Source organism: Abrus precatorius, unplaced genomic scaffold (genome assembly GCF_003935025.1).
Source record: "Abrus precatorius isolate BTA unplaced genomic scaffold, Abrus_2018 Scaffold10, whole genome shotgun sequence".
NCBI lineage: Eukaryota > Viridiplantae > Streptophyta > Magnoliopsida > Fabales > Fabaceae > Abrus > Abrus precatorius.
Window position 1 is genome coordinate 8,562,258 of NW_020874292.1, and position 12,292 is coordinate 8,574,549.

General features: G+C 31.8%; 1 protein-coding gene and 1 long non-coding RNA gene across 3 annotated transcripts; one reads left to right on the plus strand and one right to left on the minus strand.

Annotated features, from left to right (window-relative positions):
* Window positions 1-237: 237 nt before the first annotated feature.
* On the minus strand, window positions 238-1,480 carry LOC113853310. The gene is made up of 3 exons (XR_003502497.1): window positions 1,389-1,480; window positions 421-502; window positions 238-288 (listed from the first exon to the last, which is right to left on the minus strand). It is a non-coding gene; the product is annotated as an uncharacterized LOC113853310 (long non-coding RNA).
* A 5,314-nt stretch (window positions 1,481-6,794) lies between these two features.
* LOC113873966 (receptor-like protein kinase 2) lies at window positions 6,795-10,803 on the plus strand. 2 transcript variants are annotated; one of them, XM_027512275.1, is made up of 3 exons: window positions 6,795-7,565; window positions 7,632-9,836; window positions 10,182-10,803. In XM_027512275.1, the coding sequence occupies exons 1-3, from the start codon at window positions 7,031-7,033 to the stop codon at window positions 10,637-10,639; spliced, it is 3,198 nt and encodes a 1,065-aa protein (XP_027368076.1). In that variant the 5' UTR covers window positions 6,795-7,030; the 3' UTR covers window positions 10,640-10,803. The 2 variants fall into 2 exon arrangements, with proteins under 2 accessions (XP_027368076.1, XP_027368075.1); XM_027512274.1 differs by having other exon boundaries at window positions 6,795-9,836.
* The last annotated feature ends 1,489 nt before the right edge of the window (window positions 10,804-12,292 follow it).

Consider the following 12,292-nt stretch of genomic DNA (forward strand, 5'->3'; position numbering starts at 1 on the left):
TATATAATTGGACAAGCTCAGAGTCAGCATGGAAAAGAGAATAGGCAACATGAGCAAGTTTATTTTTGTTTTTTGTTTTTTGGTATATATGCAATTTATCTGGACTAATTGGTATTTGATTTTATATTCAAATTATATAGAACCTCAACTTTGATATACCTTTTCTTTTTCAAATTAATTCGTACGAGGTTGAATCTAATAAATAAAAAGTGACAAAAATTGAATTAGGAACACACCAGTGCTAGTTCACCAGGTTTTAGTGGAAGTTCTTCCATGCCGACTATCTTGCTGCACATAGCCACACACAATCATTTCTTCCGTTTAATGAAAAGGTAATGATTATTTTAGAAGGTTAACATGTTTAGAAACCATAATTTTAATGATTCACCATACACAGAAATAGTATTATGGTGTATATACCGAATAAGCAATCTTCCTTCAACTTCTTCAAATGTAAAGAATCTGCATCCATTTGTGTAGGGTATCTTCTTACGATTCCACGCTGCGAAAAATGTAAATGTGAGGTATTCTTTAACACACATATCCGATCAAGTTATATATATACTGTATGTTCTGTATTGTCTATTGAATAAATTTTATAATTAATAAATTACTAATATAATTAATTATGATATAATATTAATAAAATAAATATAAGATTGGTTTAATTTAAAAATCATTAAATAAAAAAATATGTGAATTGACAAATAAAAAATGTTTGAAATAAAAGAATTAGTGGGGTGTTGATTTGACAAATACCGGCCCCCCTTTTTATTAAATAATTTTTAATTATTGTGTTGAGAGATTTCCTTTAAATCAAATTTTAACATTTAAAAGAATTAATATAATGGGTTGAAATTTTGATAATGTAAAAACCAATTTCTTAAAATATTTAAAAATTGGAGCATAAATTGAAGATAAAAATAAATAAATAAATAAATATCTCAGTAAAAAATAAAAAGGCTACCGTCCGTGGATTTAGCTGAACTGGTGTTTATTTTGAACCCAATTTCACTTTGTTTTGGTCAGCTGTTTATGTAGAAAATGAACCAAGAAGCCAAAGAAATAAACCCAATTCCAATTAGAGGTGGTAAGAACATGTAATGGAAGCCTATAGAGACTGAAGGCTTCACCATTAGCCCACTAAAAGGCAAAGTATCGGTCAATTAAGTTGAATATCATAATTGGACCCAAAATAACATAGATCTTGAGAATTAGAAACAACCCTCAATGGTTCACCGAAATCGAAAAAATGAACACCCCTGAATGATGAATAAAGTGATGAATTGGGTGAGTGAAGTCGACTTAAAAAAAATTTGGACCAAAAAAAATCGAGCAAAAACAATAAAGGAAGAACAAAAAGATTTGAGTTAATGAAAGTGACGTACCTAAGTGCCAAAATACAGTAGCATTGAGGGGGTTGTTGTCCATTTTGACATCGTCCAGTAAAACTTTAGTATTTTGACCGAAAGCATCCATCGAGTTCTGCAATAAGTTTATGACGTTCTGAAAAAGTAAAATAAAAGCATTACAATAATTAAACAATCACCAAATTTATTGGTGACATTGGCACCGTGAAATTCTCAGCAGTCCATAACGCATATGCTCGAATCTATACACAATTCTTGCTAGCTTCATTAGGGTTCATTCGTGAATTTGCTTGATGTTGTTATCATTAATTCATTATTTATTAGGGTCTTATCATAAATATCTGATTAAGAAACATTTAACATGCTTTATTAATTAATTTGAATTATTCATAAAATATATTAAAAATTATATTTGTATTTCATTAAATACTTTATTCCTTAAAATTTTCTTAACCAATCCAATACCATGCTACCATTTATTATTCTTTTTATAAGGTAACATCTAGAAAATATCGGTAGTCTATATTATAAATTTTTAGTTTTTTCATTTAACTCCAATAAATAGAGTTGGTGGGAATCATATACATTTTAAAATTAAAATATTAAAAGTGAGATTATATTAAATTGAATGATATTAAATGAAAATAATAAAATTGAATGTTTTTAAAAGAAAAAAGAAAACTAAATATTTAAATTACTTCTTTTATATGATTTATGTAATTCAATCGAAGATATGTTATATATAAAAAAAGGGGGAAAATATTAAGTAAACATAATTTTACTGGGAGAAAGAGAAAAGAGATAGGAGATAGGAGATAGGAACCTCTTTGCCATGGTAGGGGGTGTAGAAGAGGGAGTCCTCGTACACACACTCGGAAGAAAGTAATTGCTTCAATTTCTCAATCTCTTTGGCATTGAAGGCGTCGTAGAAAGCTTTGATAGTGTTCTTTCGTAAATCTGGTGACACAAAATGAGGGTCTACCTCGCACCTTGCTTTCCATTTTTCATTTTGGTACTGCTTCCATACAAATGTCAAAGGAAAGAACGCACGCTTTGCAATTTGGTGTTTGTCAAGAAAGTTGCTGAAATGGTTCTTATTGTATGATTGGGCAATGCATGGTCGTGTGTTAACGTTGTTTTTCCAGCTCATGCTCCTGCATGCTCCTGACATTTGGGGTAGTGATGCCATTGCCATGGCCCAGAGTTTTTGGAAAATTGAAAGAAGATAGTGTATCCCAATTATCTTATTATTCTAATTAATTACTTGTCAAGTGGTTTTCGTATCTATTTTTTCCATTCAAGAAAGGAATGGATGCTATCCAAATTAGCATATGCTTTTTGCTTGTTTCAAGTAAGTTCCTCATTAGAGGGCCACAGCTCCAAGCAAAGAACTAAAAGACAAACTCTTTATAAATTTTATTCAAATGAATTTTAAAAATTGTACAAAAATCATAAAAATATAAAATAACAAACTTATCCTTATAAGATGGTAATAATAGTGATAGAGAGAGACAATCATGTTTTTTCAATGAGAATTTAATTTCAAAGAGTCTAATTAACTTATATGTTAACTCAACTCAAATCATGGATTTATGAGTAACATTAGTGGACTGAGATGATTTACCTAATCATTCTGGTAAATTTTAAAGACATACTACTAAATAGATTCCAATACACATAAAGAACAAATAGATGTATCTTACATTTGTGATTGAAAGACTATGTCAAAGAACTTGCTAGTGCAGAATCAAACGACACACTATTATTATTGTGCCAGATAATGCAACGACAAATAAGGGTCCCTCAATCTTAAAATATCATGCTACAAGAATGTCTGCTTTCCTATTTTTCATTCACGATTTAACGATGAGAGGTATGCAGAATGCAGTGGTACTGTTGAATCTAACCGTTTAAATTTATTAAAATATGTTATTTTAAAAATATATAATATAATAATATATATTTAATACTTGAAATCAAATGTAATAGTAAAGTTACATGAGAATAAAAAATACTAAAATATTATTTAAACCTTTTATCTTTATAATAATGTTATGCATCGGAGAAAAAAGTTCTCTTTATTTTATCAGTAACAATTTTTTTATTATCATCGTGTGCTTTATCTTTTTTTCTGTACTATATGATGACCACTTTTAAAATCAAGCGAAAATTAGTTTAATTTCTTTTGTTTCGTTTAGTCCTTCACTATTTTGCAAATTAAACAAATCCTATCGGGAATGAATCATCACAAAATTATAAATAAAATAAAATAAAATAAAATAATCACATTATAAATTTTGAAAATAAAAATACATAATAAAAAACGAAATAATAACAATTTATAACTGAACCTCACGCGTGACATTAATAATATTTAGTATTAAGCCTTTTATTTGATTAGAAAATAATTTTTGTCGAACAGAAATTTTTAAAAGATAAAAAAAAATAACAATTAGTTTAGCATCAGATTTTACTGGTTTTAAACCAGATGGACTGATGCTTTTTTTCTTATTCTAACCTTGTGTTGTTGTTAAAATTCTTTGCCATTGAAAGATCACTCTCATATGCTAATGAATCCTAACCTATTGTTCTATTTAAATGATTTGAGTTCATACTAAGCAAGTTTGGTCTATGAATAGCACCACAAAAGATGTTTTGAAATTAGCAGTTTTTTAAAATTAAACAGCACTTTCACTATTTTTGTGGTTGAACTAGTTTGTTCAATTAAGGATGACTTTTTAAACATGACCTCACCCAAATCGCTCATATATTATTATATAAATTTGTCCAATAATTGAATGGGCGTAAAGACTTAAAAGATACTAAACTGTGGTTGAAGGTTTAGGTCATTCGAACTGATTTCAAGATTTTAATTTAATTTGTCCACTACTTTTCTACTTGAAGAATTTTGTACTTTTCTATATGTTTTTGTTTCAAATCAAGTCGTAATTTTTTAAATAAAAATTTAAGATGGATACGAAGTAGATAATTCCAACTATATTCATGACTCTTAATTTTCATGATTTTGAATATATATGAAAATATAATTTATTTAAAAGAAGTGTTTGGTGTAAGTCAAAACTTGCAATAATGGTATTTTCAGTAATTTTATAAATTAAGAGAGGTTTTATGTAGGTTGAAAATAAAAATAATTTAAACAAACAGGAAGATAAAATAATTATAAAACAAATAAGTCTGTATCTTTTCTTTTTCCTTGACAAAAAGAATGAGCAAGTCAACTTTTAAGAAACTGTTAGAAGAACCAAGTACCAAAAAAACTAAACTGGGAATATAAAAATTGGAAAGAATTGTTATACACTCATCAAATGTATAATCTTAATAACAATGTTTTTATTGCACTCTTAATTATTAATTAAAATTTATTAAAAATATAAAAATAAGATAAAAATTATTAAGTTAATAATAAAAAAATGAAATACGTGTTATTTTTGTAATTTTTAATAAATTTTATCTAATAGGGTATATTAAAAAGAAAATGTATTATTGGCAATTTTTTTAACCATAAATAGAGAGAAGAGCATGAAATTAAAAATGTGATGAAAAAAAAAGTTAAGTGAAAAATAGAGAAAAAATAATGTGCAAGCATATAAAACTCTAAACCAATAAAAATTAGTCACTAATCTCTGGTTGTGGTTAGGGAATCAGTTGCCCCCACCTTCCAAAACCAGAGCTTATCCTAACCCTATGGCCCACACGATCCCTAAACAGATACCCAACTTGTTTTCATCCCCAAATCACTCAACATCTCCTTAAGGCCTGTGCTACTGAGAGATCATTTTCTGTCTCCAAATTTTTCTCTCTGTCTTTTTTCTTCACATTAAAGTTCTCTTTGCTGTTCTCCAACAATTATTTCCCAACATATCACACACAGTAAAAAGAAGTCACCTATAATAATTCAGTAATTATCTCATCCCAATCAAAATCCCTGACCCACATTTTTAGCTACATTCCAATGTTGGGTATGGACCAAAAATAGAATAAAATTTATGGGCATTTCCTTAAGTGATGTCAGTACTGTTTATTAATCAAAATTAGAGTTTTATTTTGATAATCTCAGATAACATTAAATACAAATATTTTATTTGAAGTAAAATTTTAATGTTAATTGGTAATCAATGCTAATAGCAACTAAGTGAGCTGCAGAATTTTCATTTTCATGTAAAATGATATGATTAATGATATAAGCTATTATTAAAGTAATAATTATCTTCAGAGAGTTAGATTTACATCACTATTAGTTGGAATCTGAAGAAGGTTTTGCATTAGAAAAAAGGCATGAATGCAATGCACCTATATTTTTGTCCCTTGGGAAGGTCGCAGGCTGACTTTCATGATAAGAAACAACTTTATCAAATACAAGATGATTTTGAGACCTCACCATGCATATATAACAGAAAAGGTTGAAGCTGTGGTTTCTGTCACATTTTACTTATACATGTTCATCATTTTTTATTAGGTGCTGCTTAGTCCATCTCAATACTTCGATTCTTATGCCAAGTTAGATGAACCATCACTATGTCGGCCTTGGAAATTCGTAGCAACTCCCGTCATTTGCACCTAAAAGGAAGGGAGAGGGAATCGAAAATAAAACTGCTGTCATGTCTTTCACATGTACATAACCACTTTCAGCAAGTAGTTTCATTCTTTATACAATATAATAAGATATAAATCATACACAAAAGGAAAATATAGTAATAAACTATGTATTTAAAGACTGCCAATAACAAGTCGGAATATAAAATTATACAATATAATAACAACAAACAATTATGTTTTCCTAAATATTTTTATATAATTTTGGCACAAGGTTTATGGAATTCATTTTCTTATGTGTATGTTGATTACATGTAGGCGAAATAGATGGGACTTCAGACCACCACCTTGCAGGCTTGCTAGTTACATTTTTAGGTCTCAATGTTTATCCATCATAGGAATGTTCTGTCAAATTATAGTAGTTTTTGCCTTTTCTATTGTCCAAATAGGTATCTTGACACAAATAGCAGCACATGCACAGGACCCAGTAGACACTAAAAAAGGCCAATCAAGTCATTTTCGCAGCGGATTTTTCTTGCAATAGATCTTGTATACTGCTCCATTGCTCTCTCCACAATCATGTACCAACAATGTTGTTATATCTCGTAGAAATATGGTGAATAATTTTGTGTTTTACACTTATAGTACAGAACTTGTTTCTTTATCATTGCATTAATAGTTAGAGTTTCAAAACCTTTCATTTCATTTCTAACTATAAAAATTATTCCAATGTAAAGGAGATTGGTGCAACTGTTAGAATTGTAACTGTGTGACTAGGAAGTCACAGGTTCAAGTCATGAAATCAGTCTCTTGTAAATAAAGTAGAAAACCTTGTACTACCAAGTCTTATTTACCTATCTGTCTGCTTAATGCTTCTAATTTGTCCGTTTCTTTCTTCAGCATTTGCTGTAAACACTTCAAATATAAAAGAGAAACAGTGAAAGTGTATGAAGATGAAGGATAAAGGAAGGGTCTACATCTTCGTCAGTAACCTTAAATGAAGATATGGGAATTTGAATATCCAACTATCATGATATAGTAACTTTGAGAGACTGGTGGTGCTATGTTTGGGTGAGATAGAACAGTAGCAGAACACCGACCTCATCATGTCAAGCAATGCATTAACTCTTTTTATCTTGTTTCTTAATATCTCCTTGTTTCCATCCATTCCTGCTCTGAACCAGGAAGGCCTCTCTCTACTTTCATGGCTTTCAACTTTCAATTCCTCCAACTCTGCTATTGCCTTCTCTTCATGGGATCCAAACCACAAAAGTCCTTGCAGATGGGATTATATAACATGTTCCAAAGAAGGGTTTGTTGCAGAGATCATAATAACATCCATTGATCTACGTAGTAGCTTCCCTACACAGTTACTTTCTTTTAACCACCTCACCACTCTTGTCATCTCAAATGGAAATCTCACTGGTGAAATTCCAAATTCAGTGGGAAACTTATCCTCTTTGGTTACTTTGGACCTTAGCTTCAATGCTTTATCAGGAACCATTCCAGAAGAAATAGGAATGCTATCTAAGCTGAAGTGGTTATCATTGAATTCAAATTCCTTGCATGGTGGAATTCCAACCACAATTGGAAACTGTTCAAAGCTTCAGCAGCTGGCACTTTTTGACAACCAGCTCTCTGGTATGATACCTGGAGAAATAGGCCAGTTGAGTGCTCTTGAAACACTAAGAGCAGGTGGAAATCCAGGTATATATGGTGAAATTCCAATGCAGATATCAGGCTGCAAGGCTTTAATTTTTCTGGGACTTGCAGTTACTGGGATTTCTGGGCAGATTCCACCAAGCATAGGAGAACTTAAGAATCTCAAGACACTTTCAGTCTACACAGCACATCTCACAGGTCACATCCCAGCAGAGATTCAAAACTGCTCAGCCTTGGAGGATTTGTTTCTGTATGAAAACCAGCTTTCTGGAAGTATTCCTTATGAATTAGGTTCCATGCAAAGCCTCAGGAGGGTTTTGCTGTGGCAGAACAATTTGACTGGAACCATTCCAGAAAGTCTTGGAAACTGTACAAATCTTGAGGTTATAGATTTCTCTTTGAATTCTCTGGGTGGTCAGATACCTTCGACTCTCAGTAGTCTACTCTTATTGGAGGAGTTTCTCTTGTCTGATAATGATATTTATGGAGAAATGCCTTCCTATATTGGAAACTTTTCCAGGCTGAAGCAACTTGAATTGGATAACAACAAATTCTCTGGGGAGATTCCACCTGTTATGGGGCAACTGAAGGAACTCACCCTCTTCTATGCCTGGCAGAATCAACTGTATGGAAGCATACCAACAGAACTATCCAACTGTGAGAAACTTGAAGCACTTGATCTTTCTCACAATTCCCTCACTGGTTCGGTTCCAAATTTGCTCTTTCATCTACAGAATTTAACTCAGTTGTTGCTTATATCAAACAGACTTTCAGGTCAAATTCCACCAGATATTGGCAGTTGCACCAGCTTGATCAGGTTAAGGCTAGGATCAAACAACTTAACTGGTCAAATTCCACAAGAAATAGGTCTTTTAAGCAGTTTGAGCTTTCTTGAGTTGTCAGATAATCTTCTCAGTGGAGATATTCCCTCTGAGATAGGTAACTGTGCTCATCTAGAAATGCTTAACTTGCACAGCAATGAGCTGCAAGGAACCATTCCTTTCTCATTGAAATTCCTGTTGAGTCTTAATGTCTTAGATCTTTCTGCAAACAAAATAACTGGAAGCATTCCTGAGAATTTGGGCAAGCTTACATCTCTAAATAAGTTAATTCTAAGTGGAAACCTTATCACAGGTGTGATCCCTAAGACACTGGGCCTTTGTAAGGATTTGCAGTTGCTAGATATAAGTAATAATAGGATCACTGGTTCTATTCCTGATGACATTGGTTATTTGCAAGGGTTAGATATCCTCTTGAACTTGAGTTGGAATTTTCTTACTGGCCCCATTCCCGAGACCTTCTCAAATCTCTCAAAACTATCCATCTTGGATCTTTCTCACAACAAGCTCACAGGTACCCTCGGAGTTCTGGGTAGTCTTGACAATCTTGTGTCTCTGAATGTCTCTTACAATAGCTTTTCTGGTTCTCTTCCTGACACAAAGTTCTTCCAGGATCTACCTGCTGTTGCATTTGCAGGTAACCCTGACCTTTGCATTAGCAAGTGTCATGCAAGTGGAAATGGCCAAGGCATCAAGTCAATTAGAAATGTTATTATCTACACTTTCCTTGGGATTATTTTAATTTCTATTTTTGTCACTTGTGGAGTAATTTTAACTCTCAGAATTCAAGGGGCCAAGTTTGGGAGGAATTGTGATGAAGGTGGTGAAATGGAATGGGCTTTTACTCCATTCCAAAAGCTCAACTTCTCCATTAATGACATAGTCACAAAGCTGTCAGATTCAAACATTGTGGGAAAGGGTTGTTCAGGGATTGTTTATCGTGTAGAGACGCCAATGAAACAGGTTATTGCAGTGAAGAAGCTATGGCCAATAAAGAAAGAAGAGCCACCAGAGAGAGATCTGTTCACTGCAGAGGTTCAGACCCTGGGATCAATAAGGCATAAAAATATAGTGAGACTTTTAGGATGCTGCGACAATGGAAGAACTAGATTGCTTTTGTTTGATTATATATGTAATGGTAGTTTATTTGGATTACTCCATGAAAAGAGATTATTCTTGGATTGGGATGCAAGGTATAAGATCATACTGGGAGCAGCTCATGGTTTAGAATATCTTCATCATGATTGTATCCCTCCAATAGTCCACCGAGACATTAAGGCTAACAACATCTTGGTAGGTACACAGTTTGAAGCTTATCTTGCAGATTTTGGCCTTGCAAAACTTGTGAGTTCCTCGGAGTGTTCAGGAGCCTCTCATATAGTTGCAGGTTCTTATGGATACATAGCTCCTGGTGAGTATAAATGCTTTTGACATTCTAAAACTTTTGAGTCTTACATCATTATTTTTGTCAATAAAATAAATAAAATAAAATATTCAGTGTTTTTATACTTTTAAGACATTCTCTCTCTTTTTTGGTTATATAAAAAATTAGTGTTGGACTTTAAGACATTCTTTTTATATTTCTCAATCAGGTTGTTCTTTCTATAACAGTTTCCTGAAACCATATTTGAAATTAATATATGCCACTTTGCCTTTTCTTCTTTCTTGCTTGTATTTCATTTCGATTTTGGGACATTTTCATTTACCTCATTGTAACTGCTGACTAATCAGAACAGCATTATATTTCAAACTGCAGAATACGGATACAGTTTAAGGATCACAGAAAAGAGTGACGTGTACAGTTATGGTGTTGTGCTCCTTGAGATCTTAACAGGGATGGAACCAACTGATCACAGTATTCCAGAGGGTGCCCACATTGTCAGCTGGGTTAGCAATGAAATTCGAGAGAAGAAAAGAGAATTTACATCTATCCTTGACCAGCAACTAGTTTTGCAGTGTGGAACAAGAACCTCTGAGATGCTTCAAGTGCTAGGGGTGGCTCTCCTTTGTGTGAATTCATCCCCAGAAGAAAGACCTACTATGAAAGATGTAACAGCAATGCTCAAGGAGATCCGGCATGAAAATGAAGATTTTGAGAAACCAAATTTTCTCCATAAAGGCATGGTTACCAATCCAAAAGCAGCAGTTCACTGTTCAAGTTTCTCTAGATCATGTGAACATTTAATAGAATCACCATCTTCTTCTTCTTCATAGCCACCAAACTGATTGCTAGATTTTTTAATTTCTTTTTTTTTTTTTGTCAAGTCACAATTTATTTGTATAGATTAGTATTATATGGATTTGGATCTTCTTCTGTATAAGATATGGTCTTGTTGGAAAGAGAAAGACATAAATATAATTATTGAATCCTAACTAATCGTGGTGGATCATTGTTTAATAAAAATGATATCTTTCTCTCTTTATCAAGACCATATCATGTTACTATATCTTATGGCAATCCCATAATGCAATTGTGTTCTTTTTGTAGATAAGCTATTTGATTCAAAATAAGCCAGATAATACCAGAAACTTGAGTCTTTATTATCTTAAGTTGATCATGTCCTTGAATTGCTATCAATAAAAACCGCCACTCAGTGTTGTCCAAATTCAAGTAAAATATAAAAACTTGAAAATCTCAAAGCTTAGCACTGAATAATCTCTATATTCTATTTCTCTCTCTTTTTCTTTTCTTAAATAGGCATAGAATAACGTTCTTGCAATATGGTATCAAAGTGTTACTTTGAGTGCACTAAAAGCCATGAAGAAGATGTTATAGGACGTAGTCCCACTCACACAATCTATGAACCTGCTTTTGCCGACAACAGTGGCACAAGTGAACAAATTAATAGTGGTACCGTGCCTTAGACCTTAGGTTCAGTTAACCTTGGCAATGAGGACTTCCAAAAGAAGGGACCTTAGTACACAAACATAGCTTTCAAGGGACTGTGAGAGATGGGCCATCGAAAAGCAAGAGTGGACAGTGTCTTATTTCTGGCATAAACCTCTAAAGCGCAAAATTATAGAGAGAAGAGAAGCACCTGGACCACAATCCTTCATAAATGTTCCCAACAATTATTTATGTAAAGATAGAGATAGCTCGTGCCTCATGTTATTCAAAAGAAGTCTTTCTTTTATTCATGTGATAGGAGACCATCCTAGGCCCACACATAGTTTGATAATCTTATCTCCCTTGTTAGGACAGTAAGCAATCATCAATATTAAGTAATCACTGTTTTCCCATACAACAAACATTAACCTCCACAATTATAAAGGTAATATTGCTCAATTTAAATAAACTTTTACAAAAATGCTTATTAAAAAATTAATATAAAAATAATAAAATTCTTTTTATAAGTTAAAAATAACTTATATTTATTTATATTTTGAGAAGTTCTGAAAACTATCTTATTTACCTTCTCTAAAATTTGAAAAAAAATTATTTTTAACTTAAAAAAAAGTGTTATTTATTTGTTATACCAATTTTTTTCTTTTTATAAAAAGTTATCTAAGAATTTACTCAAATTGAGTCTACGTGTAGTTCTTTAGTCATGTAAGTTAACAATAGAAATAATAAGATATTATTTAATAATTTTTAAAAAAGTATAACTTATGTCATAAATTTAATTATAAATTTTATAAAAATAAGTTAAAAACAATTTATTTTGATAAGATATATTAAAAAGTTTATTAAAATAAAGAGTTTCTGACAGTTGTAAGCTATCTACATAAGTTGTCTATAACTTCTTTCAAACAGGCTACAGTAGAACAACATTTTGTATACTCCATAATATGTTATATTTTGAAAGCTTCATTCCGTATATATAATTCATATAACACAAACTTACCATCCACCATCAATTAAACAAA

Bases quoted from the DNA above. Each gene is read 5' to 3' on its own strand.
- LOC113873966 (XM_027512274.1), top strand. From the start codon at position 7,031: ATGTCAAGCAATGCATTAACTCTTTTTATCTTGTTTCTTAATATCTCC. The intron at 9,837-10,181 runs GTGAGTATAAAT...TTCAAACTGCAG, and splicing joins TTATGGATACATAGCTCCTG to AATACGGATACAGTTTAAGG.